Source organism: Typha latifolia, chromosome 5 (assembly GCF_019914945.1).
Source record: "Typha latifolia isolate L0001 chromosome 5, TyphaL0001v2, whole genome shotgun sequence".
NCBI lineage: Eukaryota > Viridiplantae > Streptophyta > Magnoliopsida > Poales > Typhaceae > Typha > Typha latifolia.
This window is the reverse complement of record NC_133090.1, coordinates 14,587,494-14,608,901: the sequence shown is the minus strand read 5'-3', so window position 1 is coordinate 14,608,901 and position 21,408 is coordinate 14,587,494. Positions and strand designations below refer to the sequence as shown.

Here is a 21,408-nt window from a genome sequence, read left to right as displayed (position 1 = left end):
GACACTTTGATTTTTTTTTTACTGTCTAATATTTATCATCCGATTGTATTAAAAAAAACATCGAGTAACCATTCTATTATCAAAATTTCTTCCTTTAAAATAAGAGAAATAATTTTTTAAGTGCCTCTCAACAAAAAATTTTTTAACGAAAAATAAAAGTAAAGAGACAATTAACAGAAACATTTTGAAAGGCCTACTAGATATAATTATTCTTTCTTTTCTTAAGACTTATGGGTGTTGAATATTATACTTGAATATACTTGGGGTCCTCAGAATTATATAAAGGACTCCCAAAAATGAACTAGATGACTAGAATTCTAATCCTTCTGTGTGCATCAGTTAAACAGCAAGGTTGACTAGTTAAATGTAATTTCCCCTATGCATAACAGAATCCCTGGACATATGCTAAAGCCCAATCTTCAAAAATATAATTGTGTATGTTTCCAGAAATCCAAGATTTGATCAATAGAATACAAAGTACCTGACCATCTATAGATTATTAGTCTATTACTTCACGCCAGGTTAGCAGAAAATGATCTTAAGAGGAGCTCAATGTGGATATCAATGAACTAATCCTGCATTATCAGTTAGGGTTAGCATACTTCAGGAATATGTACTAGAAAGTTATTGAATTTAGCAGGAATAAGAAAAGGCCAAGATAAGGTATCATGTGCCACTATATTGGCATATCAAAATTAATTTGTATGAGGTTGCAGTTTTATAGACTCATCGAGAAGTCTTCAACTTCTGTTAATCTGTGACAACTACAAGAAAAATAATACATACGTTTACAGGAATCGAAACATGACTAGTTTTCAGGTTTACTAATTCTTCCACATATAGTGTCTTCTCCGAGTTCTAGTGCGTCTATAAAACAGGCAAAAAGCCACAACACAGGCAGCAAAACCCAACTCCATAATTACAGCTATCCTCAATCCTGCAAACAAGAAAGGATATGCAACTTTAATAATAATAAAATTATCCTCACCAATAGATCTCCTCGGTATATGCATAAGTACCTCTTAACTTCAGAAAAAGGTCCTCCAAATCAACTTGGCTTTTACTTGCTAATGCATCATTTTTGTTCATATTTTCTTCTGTGGAATCATGATCACCTGTCCTAATTTCAGAAGTATTCTGATTCTTCTTGCATGTATTAGGACAACTGATGCCGCTGCCATATTCATCGCTACCATCACAACAATCTAGGATATGTATAATAATGACATCATTAATAACTGAAAAGTGAAAAGCAAATTGTTACAGTACCAAATATAGAAGGTAGATTCAGTATTTAGTAGTCATAAATAAATAGAACATAAGACCTTCAATACAGATGACATACCGCAAATGTGATCATTCACCAGAGAAGAAAACAAGAAGCGAGGCAAATCTCCAGCATTTCTACAGTAGAATTTGCCTTCAGGACAAGCAGAAGTTCCTGCAGTTCATTGGTATAATGGAGATGAGGGGATAAGTCAGGCTATATGTTGATATTCTGGGAAGAACTAGAAAGATTTTCCCTATCAGCTAGGGATATAGAAATAGGCTGGATTTTGAGGTAATGCCATCCTTATAAATGAATTGACACAACATATCAACATCTCGCTGTAAGACACAAAATGATTTGCTGCTACAGTCAGAAAAAATATCTAGTCTAACTGGTCATTAGAAGAAGACCTTCCTTTAGAGCTTGTGTGATCTTTTACAATGATTCATATACGCCGAAAGAAATAAATGTGGATTACAAAATTAGTTTGTCGACATTAATGGCAAATTAAAATCATTTGTTCCATTTGACTTTTAACTTGATGCAAACCAAGATATCTAACACAATTCGCCGACCAAAGTCACGGGACAAATTGGGCTTTGGAATATCCTCTTTGTTAAGCTTGATCTAGATAGCAGGTTGCTCATCAGGCTGATGCCAACTTGAAGCTAAATTAGCCACTATCCATTCACAGTTTATCTTAAGTTGGACCAATCTCGTGTTTTGTTAGGCACGATACAAAGAAATAAAAGATTCTCCTCAACAGGACAGAGTTAAAGATGGCACTGAGTATATCCCATCCAACTTGTATTCAACGTATCGTATTTACAAGCAATCAGTAAATCAAGAATCAAATAGAACCATGTCATCAAAGTATCATTTCACATAATCTATGCAGCTTCGAGTTCGAGGTGAGCTTAATGCATACTACTATTGTCATTCTAGATCGTATCCAAGGTTAGATTGTGCAATTTGCATTGTACATCAAAGCTAACTCAATGGATACTATGATTTCCAGCAGGAAAGCAAATCCGTACATATTGAAGCAAGAAACTAGATGAAACTTGAGGGGGTCGACTCGAGTTCTAGGGTCAAACCGGGTTCGTCGGTCCCGTCAGGGCAATCGCAGTAGCCATCGTTGAGGCGATCTCTTGAGAAGGACCTCGACCCGTCCTTGCACGCAATCACCGGTCCGGAGAAGTACTTCTCATCTACAAATCCACCAGGAAAAGAGACATGGAGGAGATCTCTAGACACTCGATCGAATTGGAAAAAAGACCATCCGGATCCGCCACGTACCTTGGGGCGCGACGCCGAGGAGAGACGAAGCGGGGAAGAGCGAGGATGCGAGGGAAGTGACGACGAGGAGGCAGGCGGGAACGACGATGGGGAGGAGAGTCGTCGTCGTCGTCGTTCTTCCCATTTCCAGTATGCAATGGTTTTGCTGCCAAGTTAGGCTATTCGTTAGCTTTTGGGCCGGGTCTGGCCCAGCCTGTTCAAGCCTATAAGTTTATTTACCACCAATGAGCCCGTAAATTATCAATAATAAAATAAACCCATTTTAATTGATAAACCCTCGAGGCCTCGACCATTCATACCTCTTTACTCGGACCGACTCCGAGCAAGAGCGTTAAGATCCTTGTAACGCCGCAAGTCCGGAAGCATGGCTGCCGGTTTGCTTCTCCGCGGCCTGCTTACGGGTAGTCGAACTTCTTCGCCTGTCTCGCTATTTCCTTCTCGAACCTTGTCTTCCTCCACCTCCTCTTTCTTCTCCCCTTCCCAGTTCCTCCGCCGCTTCTCCTCCTCCGCCGCCGCCGCTCCTGCCGTAGCAGCCGCCGGGAGCTTTCTTGACCCCAGCCGGCTTCGAAACGTGGCCGTGATAGCCCACGTCGACCATGGGAAGACGACACTCATGGATCGGCTCCTCCGCCAATGCGGTGCCGAACTCCCCCACGAGCGTGCCCTCGATTCCATCAGCCTCGAGCGCGAGCGCGGCATCACGATCGCTTCCAAGGTAACCAGGTCGAAGTATTAAGTGAGCAGTATTCGTTCTTTAGAGATAGAGGAAGTAGCCTCTGAGTAGTAACCCTCACTATCTTTTAGAGTAGCGTCTTTCGGCGTCGGGAATCAAGAAAATCTACAAATGGTGAGAATTTAATGGTACTCAGATACAGTCTGCTAGGCATTCATTTGGCAAACAATTTGTGCTCAAATTTTTTTTTTCGGTGTGGTGACGTTGCCATCGAATTAGGAAGTAGTACTGGTCCTTCTATGCATCTTTAGAGCTAGAATGGTTTAATGTGTAATGTCTTATCGAAAGATCGCATCTGTGAGTCTAGCGAATTGAACCTATACCTGAAAGGTAGGAATTTGGTGTCCTTTTGGTAAAGTTTGTTAGGAGCTCTTTTTGTTGAATTCTCATTAATTTGTTGTGGTGGTGCTTACTATAAATTCTCATTTCTTTGTGTCGTCAGGTTACATCTATTTCATGGGGAAATAATGAGCTCAACATGGTTGATACTCCAGGCCACGCTGATTTTGGTGGTGAAGTATGTGACCCATTTAGAATACTTTGATCATTTATGGATGCACGAAATAATAATATGCAATTGCTTACGTTTCTTGTGCCATTTGTTTACATGGTATTTTTGGATAGGTTGAACGAGTTGTTGGCATGGTAGAAGGAGCCATTTTAGTTGTTGATGCTGGAGAAGGACCCCTGGCACAAACAAAGTTTGTTCTTGCGAAAGCTTTGAGGTATGGGCTACGCCCAATTCTCCTCATGAACAAAGTCGACAGGCCTTCTGGTATGCAGTTTCTCTTACTCTGTGCTCACTGAGATGCTCTATCATCAGAATAGCTACATTACAAATTTCTGATCTGTGTGTAAAAGGAAAAGATCTTTTGTTTCTTTTCTCTTTCTTTTTTCTACTCTAAATAATTCAGGAACTCCTTTTTTTGTTTCTTGGTTACCTGGAATTGAAGTGATGAAAACACATATAGTCGATTTAGTCTTTCAGATTCCATGTCAAAGTGCCAACCTATCATACCTTAGAAGCATAGACTGTAGCAAGTACTATTATTCACAGATACAAACAGTAGGGGATATTACACTAAGTCCCTAATGATCAGAAAACCTTCCAAGCCACTTTTAACTGCTCTTTCTCTATTTGTTTGGAAAAATAAGTTATACCTGATTAAATGATTTTTGGAGTTTAATTGATTCTGTCACTGAATATTGGTTTGGAAATCGTAAAGAATAAATAGCACCTTCGAGCACAAAAAAATCCATCTAAATCTAGATTTTCTATGCAATACTGAAACTTATAAATAAATTATGTTGAATCATAATTTGATGAACTCTATAGGTTGCAAGGTTTTAAATCTACCTGTGATGAGATGAACCATGAGTAGAGTTTTCAAATGCAATCGAGTATTTTAATATTTTCCTTTTACCTTTTTGCATGTTATTTTTGCAGTTTCAGAGGAGACATGCAATGAGGTTGAGAGTTTGGTGTTTGATCTTTTTGCAAACCTTGGTGCTACAGGTGTAAATTTGGAAACAATTCATTTTACATTGTATTTTATTGTAGTTGGGTTCTTTGTTGAGTCTCAGTGATTTGTTTGACTATGCAGAGGAACAGCTTGATTTTCCAGTTCTTTATGCATCTGCGAAAGAAGGGTGGGCTTCCTTATCATTCACTAAGAATCCTCCTGATGATGCTAGGAGTATGTCACCATTACTTGACGCCATTTTGGAACATGTTCCTCCTCCAAAAGCAAGCCTCGAGGCTCCTTTCCAAATGTTGGTTAGTACAAGTCTATTATTGATATAATATATTGTGATAAAGATACAGAGGTTTTACTTCACTTAATATTAATTCCTGACTACGTCTTTCATCAGGGATGTATATCAGGCATGACAAACCTAGAATATCTTCCTTTTCTGACTCTTCACATTCTATTACTGTTTCTCTTTGTTCTTTTTTTATTCTGATTCTTGCAGAATCTACTAGAGTAGGAATGAAGGCCATGGTTGTATTTTATCTTTGATAGATAAATCATTGATTTGAATCATTGAACAACATGAAGCTCAGTTTGATACTATGGAGTTATCATCTTCATTTGATGAGTGCTTTCATGTTCATCATTGCAAGTCTCGATCTTTGTGCTGTATTTTCTGATTAATAGATTTGCTCTCCCCTTTAGTTACGTGATATTAGCTCAGCTTTATAATATTGGAGGATACTCGTTCTTTTTCTATATTTGATTTATTTTGTTATCAAACTTTAGGACTCCTTTTCATGTGGGCACACTATTGCAACTAATACATTTGTTACTTCCAAATTGCTTCTGAGAGCAACTACTGTTAGTGTGAATGAAATTTTTTGTTTTAGTTGATTTTTATCTGCCTATCCTAAAGGAACATATTTCTATGCTCTCGTAGGTTTCCATGATGGAGAAAGATTTTTATCTCGGTCGAATATTGACAGGACGTATATCATCAGGCGTTCTTCAAGTTGGAGACCGAGTGCATGGTCTCCGTCACACAGATGAAGGAGTTCAGAAGATTGAGGAAGGAAAGGTTTGTTATTTGTTACCAAAATCTCTATTCAGAAAAAATTGGGAGTACCTTGCAGTCCTGTCTTAGGTGGTGTAAAAATATCCTACATTTGATATCATCATTCAAGTCCACCTATAATTATCAGTTAATTGATGTAGGTTGTGAAGCTTATGAAAAAGAAGGGCACAACCACGGTAATGATTGACAGTGCCGGCGCCGGAGATATAATTTCAATGGCTGGATTAATGACTCCATCAATTGGTCACACAGTGGCAAATGTGGAGGTAGATAGACCTACTTTTGTACAGTTTCATTATGTCTTTCCTCCATTTTATTCATTTGCTGTTGTGCGCTTGTGAAAAAAATAAAGCTGCTAGACTTTTTTTCTCATTCTGCAGCAAAAAAGTGTTCTTTCACCTAGTATAATTTTTCTAGGTGCTTACCTCATTCAGTTTTATTCATAAATAGAAATCCTAATTGCCTGCACCTTTTATATTGCAATCATCATCAGTATTTTGTATTTGTGCATGTAGCTATAATGCAGTTGTGTGTAATGTAGATGTTGAATTTGGGCACGAGCATGTGTTTGCATGCCTCTTTGGTCGTCCCCATATGTGATAATTAGATGTTAGTTATTTAATGTACTTTAACCATAATTCAAAAGATAGATGATGTGACTGTTGTGTACTTTCTGATGGTTACAAACCATAGGTGATGACTGCTCTGCCAACTGTTGAGTTGGATCCCCCAACAATATCCATGACTTTTGGAGTCAACGACTCTCCACTTGCGGGCCGTGATGGAACCCATGTAAGTAGTAATAATTATCTAATGGGGATTTACGTTTTTTTCCTTGATGTAAGCCCTTGGGGAGCTTTTTTCTATGTCGATGTACAGGGGCTTATATATTTCTTGTAAATGTGCTTTTGCACTCATTAATTTTTTTCTGACTTAAAATCATGTGATGGTCAGAATTCTCTTTGAGGCGAGTTTAAGCAACATCTTATTCTTTTATGGGTTTATTTTCTTTATTATAGTTATTTTTGTTTTGAAGTGTAAATTTGTTAGCAGGTGTCTTACACTGATTAGTTGGTCATAATCTTGGATCAACTTTCTCCTGTCCTTTGCTAATTCTTATATGATGTATAAATTAATTTACAGTTGACTGGAGGGAAAATAGGTGACCGTCTGACAGCAGAATCGGAAACAAACTTGGCAATTAATGTTCTTCCTGGACCATTATCAGAATCCTATGAAGTTCAAGGGAGGGGCGAGCTTCAGTTGGGTCTGTACTATTTGACTCACTTTCTAAATCTTTAGACTTTTGAAATTAATGTAGAAACTGGTTTTACTTTCATTTTCTCTTATCCATTTAGTTATATAAGGCCTTGCTTATAAAATGCAGTTATTGCTTTAGCTATTTAGGTCACAACTCTGGATTTTTGTATTTACAGTTTGCAGAACTTTCAGGTATCTTGATAGAGAACATGAGGCGTGAAGGTTTTGAGCTTTCTGTTTCACCCCCAAGAGTCATGTGAGTTTTCAGTGTTCTGCAACTTATAGCATGATTCCTTTCAGGATTATTCTACAATCATGATCCTTTATTAGTCTGAGAAGGTAATGTCAGCAAAGCTAAAATCATGATGATGCCTCAAATCCAAATTGTGGAGCAACAATCATTAAGCAGATAATTTAGTAGGGATATGAAATTATTATTGTGAGGATTTTGATTTTTTTTGTGCATTCTCATTTACATCTTAATTTCTCATATACAAATCAACAACTTTCCTTTGGTTGTGATCATCACTCGCCAGAGCATATATACATCTAGATAGCATTCGCCAAAAGAATTATCTATTGTTCTCCCTCAACTTTAGTCTTTTTTATCTTACATGAAGAGTAAAACTTAACATGTTTTTTAAGATTGAACTCAAATGGTTTCTTAAGATTGCTATATAAGAACTCTTCTGGCATGATGTCCAATGTGTTTGCAACATAAAATATTGATTTTTTTCTAATTTAAAAGAACATACATTGGCGTTTTTCCTGTCCGCATCTCAACTCTTGTTCTCTTTACTGCCTCACTAATGTTCTCGTCTGTGAAATTTGCATTATCACTTTCTTTCTCCCATTTGAGTGTATGCTGTGCTGTTTGTATACTTAATAGTCTCCTGGTCATAAAATACTATATCTGTGTTTTCTTGAATTGATTGTAACTTTCTTTTTATGGAGTTAGGTACAAAACTGAGGGTAATGAAAAGCTAGAGCCTATAGAAGAAGTAACAATTGAGGTACCAATAGAAGCTCACAGGAATCCCATATTGTTTTCTTTAATGGGCAATATGTTTGTTAATAACTCAAGTATTTCAGGTGAATGATGAGCATGTGGGCCTTGTCATGGAAGCCCTTTCACACAGAAAGGCTGAAGTAGTTGACATGGGCCCTGTTGCTGGGACTACTGGAAGGACTCGAATGTCTTTGACTTGTCCATCTAGGTCAGTAACTGATTATTCTTTTGTTATTTGCTGATCCCTTTAGTTTCATGTTTTTTGGCAACCTAAAGTATGCAGCATATACAGCGTATTGGTTATAATTTTGCTTATATGGTCAGTATGACAGTGTTTTGTGCAAGGTCATCCTTTAGTTCTGTAAAAATAATTAGAAGCTACATAGTTGCTGGATTTTTTGGTTTCATTTTGTGCATGCAGCTAGTCATCTATTGGAAGGAGCAGTTTAGAATTCCAGTTAAATGGATCTCGCTTGATTTTTTAAAGCTGTTGACAGTTTACATACTCCAACCTATTAATTGGCTGGTAGCTGGTGCTATTTTCTTCTATTAAGATCAAGGTTACTGGTTATTTTCTGGAGATTTTGGGTTCTCAAGATATTCTTTCCTCCGTAGAATACCTCAGAGACTAGACATCCTTGCTTTGGACCTTTCCTCTTTCTATCATCCTGCATGTGCACAATGTTCAGTTATCCTTGGTTAATCTTGTTTTCACTTGTGTGCAGAGGTCTGGTTGGCTACAGAAGTGTTTTTAGCAGCGACACACGAGGAACTGGGTTCATGCACCGTGCTTTTCAGTGTATGCTTTTACTTTGCCTCATGTATACAGTTGTATATGTATGCTCATATGTGTTAATGTATACATGCAATACATGTATATATAAGCAATATGTTGTTATGTTATGTATTATACACACGGGGAGATAGAATCTGCAAAATGTTATGCTTTCTTGGTGAAAGTTTTCTACACCAGTTCATATAGAGTCGGTTATTTGTATAGTTTGAACAGACATTAATTGGGTACTATGATTGCCTGGGGAGATGGACTAAGCAAAATGCTATATGCTTTCTTGGTTGTGAACTTCCATTGATGATGTCAATTTTAGGGCACTTTAATGATAATTGATACTACATTTCTCTTTATGTGCAGCATATTCTAAATATCGAGGTTTACTTGGGAATGTTAGGAAAGGGGTTCTGGTAAGTAGCCTTTCTGTTGCCTGTTTAGGATTCTTTTATTTGACAGATCTACTTGATTGAGGACAAATAAAGATAACTTGTCTTTTATATAGCAGAAGTTATTACTTTTTACATGTTCTAGATGTTGAAATAGGTGTTAAGAGACTTCAATTTATGGTTTGGTTTGTTTTCTCATGTAATACCAAGGAGAAAATGTGCTTCTAAGTTGAAAATACAAGATTTTAATGAACTTCAATAAAATTCCCTGTTTATGGAGGTGCCTGAGTTTGGTGCATAAATAGAAAAGAGCTTGTGGTAGACCTAACTGCATATAATTTTCATTATTGATGGCTTTTTTGTACTTATTATTTGTTATCTGCTATTTTTACATGAATTCAGTTGTTTGTTCTGTATATTCTCTTGGTGATCATCCTCTGATGTGATATCATATCCTTCTGCTGAAGATCTATTCTTATGCTTCTAGTGTAGATTTATGATCTATCTAATGGTTAAACTACATAAAATTAAATTGTTTGTTCTGCATATGGTCTCTCTGCGATCATCCTTGCTTAAATTTCACCATAATTGGCTAAAAAAAGTTCATATTAATGAAAATTTTCAGCATGCGAGATTTTCCATGAGAGTTCAATTACTTTATAGGTCTTACATTCTTTTTGAATCACTATTGGTCATGGTATCAAGAATATTGCTTAGACATGTGACACTCACATTAGCATCTAATAACTTTCGAGGTGTACACAACTAAAGTAATTTCCTCTACAAACTTGATATGCAATGGACTGATGTTATTCCTTGGACTTTCTTTATTATCTTTATTTACTTTATAACCAGGTATCGACGGGAAAGGGAATCATCACTTCACATGCACTTATGAGCTTAGAAGCTCGTGGGACTCTCTTTGTGTCTCCCGGCATGGAGGTGCCTACTTCTTGTCACCAATAATTAGTCCATCTGCAGCTTCTGAATAAAGATATGTTTCTGCCTTCTCATTTTTTTTTTGGTATGCAGGCATATGAGGGCATGATAGTCGGTGAGCACTCCCGTGATTCTGATCTTGATGTAAGTAGAATGAAGTTTAAAGATATATTTTTCTGTTTTTAGGTTTATTTTTGTCGTTACAACTTACCTTAACATTAATTCATTGGGCAGGTGAATCCTGTGCGAACAAAAGAATTGACGAACATCCGAGCTCCCGGGAAAGATGAGAATGTTCGTCTGTCTCCACCTCGTTTGGTATGTTTCTTTTTAAGCCAATGCAGCGAAATTGAATGTCTATACTATTATTGCGGCTTCTTTTTTGGATATCCTGGCAGTGATGCAATTTAGTTTTATATGGAGCCAATATGTAATAATAGTGATGTATCATCCCCCAAAGATACTTTTGTCTTTTGTTTCTTTTTACTGGAGTCCATAAATTTGTTAGCATTACCTGTTTATAAGTGTTTTGACAAAACTTGAGTGGTCCAATTTTTACTGCATTGGGCTGAATTACTCAGCCAACTTGATTGCATTTGACTCAACTCTGTCAGCCTCAGTTAAGAGCCCTCAGTTATATTCTTTGTTTGGTTTGGTTTTGGGGGTGGGGCTTAGAGCAGATTAGCAAATGTATGTTATGCCTCAGAGCTAATATACCAGCCATATACTCACGTTAGGCAATAAGTATTTAATTTACTGGAATTCCAACACTGGGTGTTAATCTTCCCTTGCTTTCCTAGCATGGCTGACGTACTTCCTACGGAATTTGGCTCAGGGCTAATGCTGTCATTTATTTATGGGGTTCCGACTGAGCCATTTAGCTGACCCCAAGAAGTTATTAAGGGCTTACCTGTTGCATTATTGTTTCAATGTGATACATACTGAAGAAGAGGGCCAAATATTGGTCACTCCTGATACCAAAGCTGCTAATTATGTTTGCTATTTATGTTCTGTAGATCTTAATTGCATTATTGGGGAGCCATATAATGGATCAACAAATATATTTATATCATATTTGCAAAACAGTCTTTACAGCTAATTCTCTAGATTGTACTAAATTAAACAATTTTTGCAGATGTCTTTGGAAGAGGCAATTGGATATGTTGCTTCAGATGAGCTCATTGAGGCAAGTTTTCTGGTTATCTTCAAGGGAATTGATATTTACAGCGCAATTTAAATCTTTATTTTTATAGTAACTCCTTTTACATCTTAATAAGTCATTTGAGAAGATATAAAATCGTTCACCTAAGCAATGAGTCGAGCAAAAGAGTAGTCAACGTGCAAATAACAATATGAACTGCTCTGTAAATAATAAAAACTGTTCTGTAAATATCAATTCCTTATCTTCAAAGCCCGTGTTGTTCAATCATTTGTAGCCTTACTAACAATGTACAAAATTTCATCCAGGTAACACCAAAGGCCGTCCGATTGAGGAAAAGATATCTTGATGCTACAAAACGTAAGATGATGAGAAATAAGCCAAAAGATTGAAGTCACGGAGAGGAACTTTTTAGCCTCACACAAGCTTGGCTTACCACCAATAGATACATCATATAATTTTATTTGTACACATAATTTTGATAGTGTAACATTAATTGTATGAGATAAAAAATTTTGTTCCAAAATTTTGTTTTGCAAGTTATTGACATACAAAGAAATTGGTGTAATAAGATTCAGCATCTCCAGGCTGATGTTGGCATTCTTATCTTATTTCCAAGTGCTATAAAATATCCTCCTCTTCAGAAAAACTCCGTGGAAGTTTCCTTAATATATAATTAATTGGGATGCTAGTGGTTTTATATGATGAAGTTTGAGTTGCAATATTATATCAGCATGCAGATTCATATATTAATAATGGTACTGATGCTAATCTAACAAAATATGGTTGCATTCATATTTCATTATTTATGTATTACTTGTCAACTTGCTATCCAATGTATTTTTATCTGATAGGCTACACGGTGAGTGATCTATAATGTACGGTAATGCCAAACTTTTCCGTGCCATTTTTAATTAACTCACGTACTTAAAAGGAAACTTTTTTGAAACCCTGCAGAGTAAGATATATATATATATATATATATATAAAAAGGAGTTCCAAACTTGAACAAATTAAATCGCACCCCAAATTTAATATCAGGAGAAGGTTCATATTTTTCCCTTACATAATATCTATGTCATAAAGTAGGTAGTAAAATGATAATGAGCGTTTTATTTAGAAGATGAACCGCGTGAGTCAATATATTGATCTTACTATTGTTTTTATATATGAGCTTCCTATGTCGGACTTAAGTATCAGATTAGACGTCGTTATAATTAGCGCCTCCTTGTAAAAATTACTGAATAATTTAGTATTTTATTTGATATAAAAAATGCCTAACTGATTAATGCTCCATCCTAAACTCTATTTTATAAGTCTTAATTTTTTTTAAGAGTAAATTTGATTAGATATGATAAAAGATAAAAAAAAAAATAAACAACGTTTTATTGCACCGGCAAATATAGACACCTTTCTAATATTAAGTTTAGGATGAAGTTTATTTTTAATAAATAAGATTTATGGTACTTAGACACTTAGTATAGTTAAAAACACAATAAAAATACTCTTTTGGGCTTGCATGTGGATGTGTGGGTTGGTGCATTTAAGCATGGCATGTTGGTGCATTTACGTCATGCACGTGAGCATGTGATCGATCTGGATGTTTGTTGCAAGCGCGATGGCCGGAGAGACATACATACGTAACAGTAGCATAGCGACATGTATGTCTGTATGTCATGGTAAAATGTAGTCATGTATGCATTTAATAATTAATATGACCCCCCCTCCCTATGTGAAATCTAGGTGCAGTGGTTCATCACTAATTAACCATCTCTTCCAAGTAAAAAATTTTATTTAAAAATAAATAAATAAATTCGAAATCTAATTTATTTAATTACAAACATCTGATGTTGAGCATGATCGCATCTTCCAATACAGTATGATGCATGGTCAAGTGTTGTCAGTCAAATCACACACAACTTGAGACAATTGGGCATTCCACTCTCACGTACATCTCATGATAAGATTTGAGACTAATCACCACAATATGCCAATGAGAAAATAAGTTATCCAATTTTTTTCTTATTATTATTTTATACATGAGACTACTCAAGCAGGATGAGATTGAGGCCAGATTGATCGATGTGATGTCTATTATTATTATTATTATTATTAGTATGAATCCATTCACTAGACTTCTCTCTTTGGTAGATTTATATTTGTATTGATTGGAATTTTTAGATGATGGTAATCTATTGATATAGTATACAGTTTATTTCAGTGACATCGACCACACTCTCATGACTACGAGAAGTTTTTGATGAACACTATAAGTAATATAATTAGAGAGATAGAGTTACAAATTTATTTATTTTACTAGTTTAATTTTAATTTTGTTGTAATTTTGAAGAAATAGAATAATAGTAATCGGTCTCCTAGAATTTTTTTCTTTCTCTCTCTCTTTCTCTTTCTCTTTTAGAGTAATCTAACAACCTCTCTATGCTCTTTTCTTAGTAGCCTTTGAATACTAACAGGAGGGGAAGGGTCTTCTTATTTCTAGTGAGATTTTCTAATTTAATTTTAATTTTAAGTTCATATAAGTTAGTTATCCTTTAGATATAAATTATTTTTTTACTTGCCCCAATTCACTTTATAAATTTTTTTATTATTATTATGAAATACGACTACTTATTTTAGAATAATAACTAAATACCGTAATAATTCCATTCTAGAAAACAAATATTATTTCATCAAAATTATATATTATACCATATACTAATCAAATTACTAATTTATTTTTAATATTTATCTCATCAACCTACTTAATATTAAATCAAAGAGTACTCATAGTAATTTATAAAAAAAAATACCTTCTTCCTATTTTTTTATTTACTTTATATCACATCAAATATAATTATTACATCTTTATTTTAAAATATAAACAAAAATAAGAAATAAATATTTTATTTTGAGAATAATTTATTCAAAAATTAAAAAAGTAAACGAGACCAATTAATAAATTTTAGGCGCTAGACATGAGATAATATTACCAACAAATGAAGTCCACGAATGGTTCTTATTGCATCCTACTAAATTGTTGAATGAATTAAAATCGCTTGTCCAATTACCAACTCATTTTGATATTATCTACAGGCTTACATGAATCCATATGGAAGTGAGCCACTTAAATCAAATAAATAACAAACCTATGCGAATATAACATTTAATTAAAGTGCCCAAATTCACATTGGTAAATAAAAATAAAAATAAAAACTCGACGAGCTATCTCATAATGATATGAATCTATATCCATCTAGTTAGCAGATCTAGCTCATCTAAATCAAAAGGCAAAGAAAAAAAAAACATTCTCTCTCTCTCTCTCTCTCCCTAATAAATGATGTCACCTTTCACACGGCAAGAAAGATTCCCAACTCAGATGCTTTAAATAGTAGTATGATGGTTCGTTCAGTCGACCAAACTCTCCCTCTCTCTCTTGAAAGGACTGTATGTGTGATGTGATCCCATGCATATATACAATGGGAAAATAAGCCGTACACACCCAAATCACACACCCACCCTTGTCTCGTCCCCCACCTCTCTGCTTGCTTGTTTGAGTTTTTGACGAAATTAGACATATTTTTCAATTTTTATTTATCAAAATAATCTTCACTCTGAACTTAATATTAAACAGATTTTATTTTACTGTGTCTCTGTATAAAATACTAAACCGGTAAAACGCTGAACAAGAAAGATTTGAGTAAAAAATATAAAGAAAAAATTTATAATATTATAATTTTATGCTTGGTTATCTATTTTAATTATAAAATATTTTATTTAGTAGTTGTCTGTAACTAACTGTGCTCAAAATTACGACAACAAAAAAAAGGAGCCTGGCTCTTCTAAAATTAATTAATTTTGTTTATATTTTTCTAATAAAATGCTTAAACTCGTGGAGAAAAATAGGACATAAAATATTAAACTTATTAGTATTTTGTTATTAAGTTTGAGATGCAGGAGAAAATATATGCATATAAAAAAAGAGAGGGTAGTTTGGTCAAAAACTGTGGTTGTTTGGTTGCTTGCTTCAGCAGTTCACCTCCACCTCCACCTCCACCTCCACCCTCCACCCTCCACCCTCCACCTCCACCTCCTTCCTCCCAGTGCGCGATGGGATTGGGTTCCGCAGTTTCTGCTCCACCGTACGTTTAGCTTCAGGGAAATAATTATTAAAAGCCTGCACGTATTTATTATTCCTCCCATCTGCTCTCTCCTCTGCTTCTTATGATTTATTGCCCCAAAATAGCAAGAGAGACTCTCTTTCGTTTCTTCTTCTTCTTCTTCTTCTTCTTCTTCTTCTTCTCTCTCTCTCTCTCTCTCTCTCTGGTGATGAGGAGCATGCCTTCCGATGTGTGATTTGTCAGAGTCCCCCACGAGGAGACATACAAATCGAAATGGGGAAGTCAAGATGAATTAATGGGTATTTAAAGGTAGCTTAAATGACCCTTTATTGTTATCTCATTACTATTTAACGAGAAAACAAAAGAACACTACTGTTATGTTATGAGCAAAAAAAATCATAATTTATCCGTGTAAAGATGTGTTTGATTGACGAGGAGTGGAAGTATTAAAAAAAAAAGCGGTGAAAATTTATAGTAAAAGTCAATTTTAATAACTAACCACAATTTATTCTGTGTTTGGTAAAATATATAAGTAAGCAATTATTGTAATTAAATAATAGCATTCTTCTATATAAAAAAGTGTAAATTATAATATGAAGGGTATATATATATAATTTAAAAGAAAATATACGTAAATAAAAATAGTTGAGGTTTATATGCAAAGAAACTCGCTAAATAGTGCCAACTTAGAGATTATAAGTAATTAAGGTCGTGGGACTTAAATTTTCAATGTTTCTATTATATTTTTAAGTATATTAACCATCATCGTATACGAAGGGCACCGAAGAAGAGCTCTTTAGTTAATACAATTTGTTTTTAATTTAAGAAAAAAAGAAGAAGGATAAAGAGTGACCTCAAGTGTAGGATTCTCAAGCATTCAACTAATATCTTTTTATGGATGGATGGAAGGATGGATGGAGGAGATATGAGAGAGAGAGAGAGAGAGAGAGAGATGACTCGGGAGTTTCTCGAGTCAATCCATTGTAAGTATTGCACACCTCACCATGCCCGAAATAACCCCAAAACTCGCAATTACTGCCCCACCCTCGTTTTCCAATCAAACGCCCTTTTCGTGCATGCCTTCTTGACTTCCAAAATCCCCCAACCCTCCCTCCTATTTATTCTTGCAACAACCTCTTCCCATTAGAATAATCCCACACTTATGGCTCTTCTCACCCTCTTCCCATTTATTACCCCCCGCTCCTGTGCAAGCGAACGAGGACCCAAGCTTCTCAGCACTCCTCTACTAGATAGATAAAAATAAAAATAAAAATAAAAATAAAAATAGAAAACCAAGCAGGAAAAAAGGTGGCAGAGAGATAGCTAGCTAGATAGATAGATAGATAGATAGATAAAGATAAAAAGCCTCATTCAACCTTCATATGACTGTGTGAGAGTTACAAGAAGCTAGAGAACCCAAAACCGACAACATCTCTTACCTTTCTTCTTGCCTAAGAACACTTTGAGAGAATCTTTTGTTATAAGAGGTTTTTAGATAATTGTTTAGTTTTCTAGGTAAGTCTTTATCTTTCATTTTTCGGTTGGTTTAAAGGAAGAAGTAACAAGGGACCTTTGTTGCTCGTAAAATTTCTTTTTTCCATGCCCCTTTTCTAGTTCTTGTCTATTGTGAAGCTCAATCCCTAGGGTTTGCTGTTTATCTCTAGTTCTCTCTCTCTCTCTCTCTTCCCGTCTCTCTAGAAAGACCGTCTATATATTTCTCCTCTGCAAACTGAAAAGTTCTCTCCTTTTTCCTCCCTGTGATTGTAGTACTAATAAAGCACCAGCAGATGGGTCTTTCTTTGTCTTTCTTGCTTGGCGTACGAGGGAATTCTCAGTGTACTTTTGAGCAGTGGGCATCAGTGTTTGGGTTTTAATGCAGGTTTAAGAGAGTACAACTCTTTTCCACTTCTCGCCTTTTGCTTCATCCCTCTTCACTTTTACTCTCCTTTCAATTCCTCTTGTAGCTTAGCGTTTGATTTCTTTGACTGTGATAAATTAAATTTGCACACAGGGGTAGGTGGAAGGTATTATAAGAGAGGGAGGTCCCAGTAACAGAAGGTAGAAGACGTTGGATTCATTAGGAGAAAGATATCTCACAAAGAGCTCTCTTTTTCTATCTATCTATCTATCTATCTACAGTATCCATATTGACTCTTACTGGGTGATCTCATACACCACCACCGCCATCATCATAATCGTATCAAAAGACCATCATGGCTTCATCAAACAGGCACTGGCCTAGCCTATTCAAGTCAAAGCCTTGCAACACCCACCACCAATGGCAGCATGACATCAACTCATCATCTCTTTTATCAGGCGGTTACCAGAAGACCTCTTACACATCAGGTATGCATGCCTTCATAATTACATCGGTGTCTGCTAGGCCTAATTATTAGTAGCCTTTTTCATCTCTTCTTAGGACAAAGCTTTCTTTCCACTGTTTGATTCCTAGAAGTGCATATATACATATATGTATGTGTATCCAAGTAGGGTTAGGGTTTTTTGCACGGTTCAAGGAGAAGTGAGACTATGTCATGGGTAGCAGGGTGCGAGGAACGGAGCCCGGAGCCGAAGCCCAGGTGGAATCCGAAGCCGGAGCAAATCCGGATACTGGAGGCCATCTTCAACTCAGGCATGGTGAATCCGCCGCGCGACGAGATCAGAAAGATCCGAGCGCAGCTCCAAGAGTACGGCCAGGTAGGCGACGCAAACGTCTTCTACTGGTTTCAGAACCGCAAGTCGCGGAGTAAGCATAAGCATAGACACCTTCAATCCAGCCGATCTCACTCTCGCTCCGCCGCCGCCACCGCCGCCACTATTACCTCCACTCCGACTGTGACATCGCCGGTCAATTCTACCAATCCAGCTTCATCAACTTCATCAACTTCCGATCGTTCAACGGGGTCCGATAAGCCCCTGACGTCGATAGGCGATGCGCTCACTGGCTGCGTCATGGACACGTCCACTTTGCCGACGGCTCCCGTGAGTCCAATGTACTTTCTTGGGGGGATTGGTGGTGGTGATCAGCCTTTCTATAACCATAACCCAAACGGATACTCCTTCTCGGCGGCGCCCGACTTGTCGGGGATCCCCGCGCTACCCGAGCAATCTAGTGGAGTTTGTTTAGGTCTGTGGAGTGAGCTCATGGGGCAAGAAGGATGCAAGAGTGGAGAAGATGACACCAAGTTTAAGATGCAACTACATCATGGCTATGGTGTTGCTGTTCATCCTACTGCTACTGCAACTAATGCTACTGCTGCTGTTGGTGATGGTGGTGCAACAACAATAGGTCCTGCTACCTCAGCTGCCACTGTTGCTGGTCCTGTCAATGAGATCCAAGGTATGTGGCATCCAAATTCTTATCACCCACAATATGTTCTATTTCTTGATTTGTAACATTGAATGTGATGGTTCTCACTTGTCTATCTAGTTTCTCTCATGCATCTATCTCATCATGGTCATGTCTAGTGATGCTTGCACTCATTACTTCGAAATTTGTTTTTACCCACATGTGGGTCTAAATGCCCAGGCTTATTTCCTCCCAAAATTGGGTGTAATTGAATGATCCTGAATGATTGTCTTGTTTGTGTTAGCTTTACATGTGGTCCTCCTCACATTTAATATATAAATATATATATAGATAGATATATTCTTGTTGAATATCCTAAGTTAGGCATCAAAATTAAAATGCTATGTGATAAGTAGAAGGATAATTAATAAGAAGTAAGTTATGGGGGGATTAGGTCAAGAGGGAACTCCTCGTAAATCGTGCTGTTTAGTCATGTCATATGGAGATTCTCGAGGGCGTACGTTGTTGAATAGATTGAGAAGATGTTAAGGTGATCAATTAAATTTATCTTCTACAGTTCTACTCCCACCTATGAGTCTTCCTTCCCATTAGCGCGCTCTTTACCTACATTATAAATATATATCTTTGGACGTGTGCATGTCATTAGAAAAGACTCTTAATTAAAATACGATCGAGTGTATACTAATTTATAGGTTGTTACACTAATCATGCATGCAATTATGCCACTGCCATGCATGCTTCACCTGTTCATACTTCTACTTAACAATTACTCAAAGATGTTAATTAACATTTGGATCAGGATTAGGGATGGCTAGTGGTGGTGCGGCGAGGTTGGCGGTGTTCATCAACGAGGTGGCGTTCGAGGTCGGAGCCGGCCCTCTTAATCTGCGGGCGGCGTTCGGGGAGGAAGCCGTCCTTCTCCACTCCTCCGGCCACCCGGTGCTCACCGATGAGTTCGGCGTCACCCTCCACTCTCTGCAGCACGGAGCTTCCTACTACCTGGTCCTCTCTCACCCTCACTGTATTTATTAATTGTTCAACAATCTATATATCATCAAGTAATTAATTAATTTAGATTGGTTTTCTAGATGCAGGTCTAATTAAGGATCCAAAATAGCGAGGAATTGGGGAGAAAGATGCAGAAGTACTGCTGATGCGCTGTTATGATTTAATTTGAAGTTTCTTCTATCTCTATATCTATATATAGATATCATGCATGTTGTATGGTGCTTATGGACAATATAAGCTTGTTTGTCTAAGTTGAGTTATATGAATTAACTATCAAGTTCTCTAATATTGTAATTAACTGCTCACCTATGAGACTTCCTGCATTGCTTAATTGCACTTTGCGTTACAGTGGCAATATTACCTATTAAATATACTTTAGTCTACATTAATTTAAGGAAACTTTAGATATTTACGTTACGCCGTTACGGATGGATCAATTCTTGTTCCATTAAATTTTGGGTTGCCGTTACGGGAAGACCATTTCGACAAACACGAGCAGGTGAACAGAGCTCAACTACTACTGCAGCAGTAGGTAGACAAAGAGGAGGTTTTTGACCGACAAGAAGAGTCGTCAAAAGGATAAGTTTGTCGTCAAAAAGAGAGGTTTTAATGTGGGCCACCACGTAGGATCACGACATCACACGTCTTAGGCCTGGCCCGGGTCTTGTCTCTTTAAATGCTACTCTTTGGTTAGATCTTTCGGAAACTTTTCTCAAAAATAACACCTTAATATCTTATCTTATTACCATTACTGCCCGATCAGGTAAGTAATAATCATTTGACTAGTATTTTTATTTTATTATCTCAAAATAGAAAATGTTTAAAATATCCTTATGACTGGAATAGATTAACTCACATAAAGCTACTGCATTCATTATTGAATATAAGCTCGTTTAGTTCTTTCCTATACTTAAGTTGAATATTTAAGCTAACTTTCTCAAAAAAATAAGTTATCAAAGCATACACATATCTTTATGTTACTTTAACCGGTGACTTTCAGCAAACTAATATCAGTAATATTTCTTTTTCTTTTTTGGCAACTCATAAGTCAAACAATAAATAGCTAGGTGTTAGTGATAATAAAACCAAAAGGTGAAGCATTTTTCATATATTTCTCTACATCTTTTGTCTGCTTTATTATTTTAGATATGAAAACTGCAGACAGCTACTTGCATCCATTTTTAATCTGCTAATTAATATTTAATCACTTATTACTTCTACGTTTACGCTTGAGATACGTGGAGGTGGAGACCAAGTAAATGGACCAGCATGTTGGTCCTCCTTCCAAGGCCACAGATTCAAAAGCCCACATATATATATACACACAAATATGGAGATACATAGAAATGCAATTGAGAAAATATATATATATTTTTTTTTTGCCTCGAAAAAGATCCTTTTAAGAAGATTCATATAATCATATATTATCTTTTGCTTATACTTATAAGAAATTTAATTAACTTGAAAGTTACGTGTGCACACTGGATGCTTGAATTTGGAGAAATCTTATCCGAGTTTGACCTGATCTTAATTCATAATTTGGACCAAGTAAAATGAACGTGTTCTATTGACTCTAT

The 21,408-nt window shown here is 36.3% G+C and overlaps 3 protein-coding genes across 5 annotated transcripts; 2 read left to right on the top strand and 1 right to left on the bottom strand.

Annotated features, from left to right (window-relative positions):
* Positions 1-659: 659 nt before the first annotated feature.
* Positions 660-2,745, bottom strand: LOC140788556 (glucosidase 2 subunit beta). Its single transcript, XM_073137834.1, has 5 exons — positions 2,570-2,745; positions 2,368-2,481; positions 1,346-1,441; positions 1,020-1,205; positions 660-937 (listed from the first exon to the last, which is right to left on the bottom strand). The coding sequence occupies exons 1-5, from the start codon at positions 2,691-2,693 to the stop codon at positions 825-827; spliced, it is 633 nt and encodes a 210-aa protein (XP_072993935.1). The 5' UTR covers positions 2,694-2,745; the 3' UTR covers positions 660-824.
* Positions 2,746-2,848: 103 nt separating this feature from the next.
* Positions 2,849-12,044, top strand: LOC140789051 (uncharacterized). Its single transcript, XM_073138645.1, has 19 exons — positions 2,849-3,284; positions 3,745-3,819; positions 3,927-4,077; positions 4,750-4,818; positions 4,907-5,079; positions 5,718-5,855; positions 5,993-6,118; positions 6,546-6,644; positions 6,996-7,119; positions 7,305-7,368; positions 8,071-8,125; positions 8,205-8,329; positions 8,847-8,920; positions 9,272-9,321; positions 10,153-10,239; positions 10,330-10,380; positions 10,471-10,554; positions 11,372-11,422; positions 11,704-12,044. The coding sequence occupies exons 1-19, from the start codon at positions 2,934-2,936 to the stop codon at positions 11,785-11,787; spliced, it is 2,031 nt and encodes a 676-aa protein (XP_072994746.1). The 5' UTR covers positions 2,849-2,933; the 3' UTR covers positions 11,788-12,044.
* A 5,227-nt stretch (positions 12,045-17,271) lies between these two features.
* LOC140789029 (WUSCHEL-related homeobox 9-like) lies at positions 17,272-20,204 on the top strand. Of its 3 annotated transcripts, none has more exons than XM_073138608.1 (5): positions 17,272-17,392; positions 17,525-17,859; positions 18,059-18,853; positions 19,629-19,825; positions 19,912-20,204. In XM_073138608.1, the coding sequence occupies exons 2-5, from the start codon at positions 17,727-17,729 to the stop codon at positions 19,921-19,923; spliced, it is 1,137 nt and encodes a 378-aa protein (XP_072994709.1). In that variant the 5' UTR covers positions 17,272-17,392; positions 17,525-17,726; the 3' UTR covers positions 19,924-20,204. The 3 variants fall into 3 exon arrangements, with proteins under 3 accessions (XP_072994709.1, XP_072994707.1, XP_072994708.1); XM_073138606.1 differs by having other exon boundaries at positions 17,276-17,392; positions 19,623-19,825; XM_073138607.1 differs by having other exon boundaries at positions 17,277-17,392; positions 19,623-19,825; positions 19,918-20,204.
* The last annotated feature ends 1,204 nt before the right edge of the window (positions 20,205-21,408 follow it).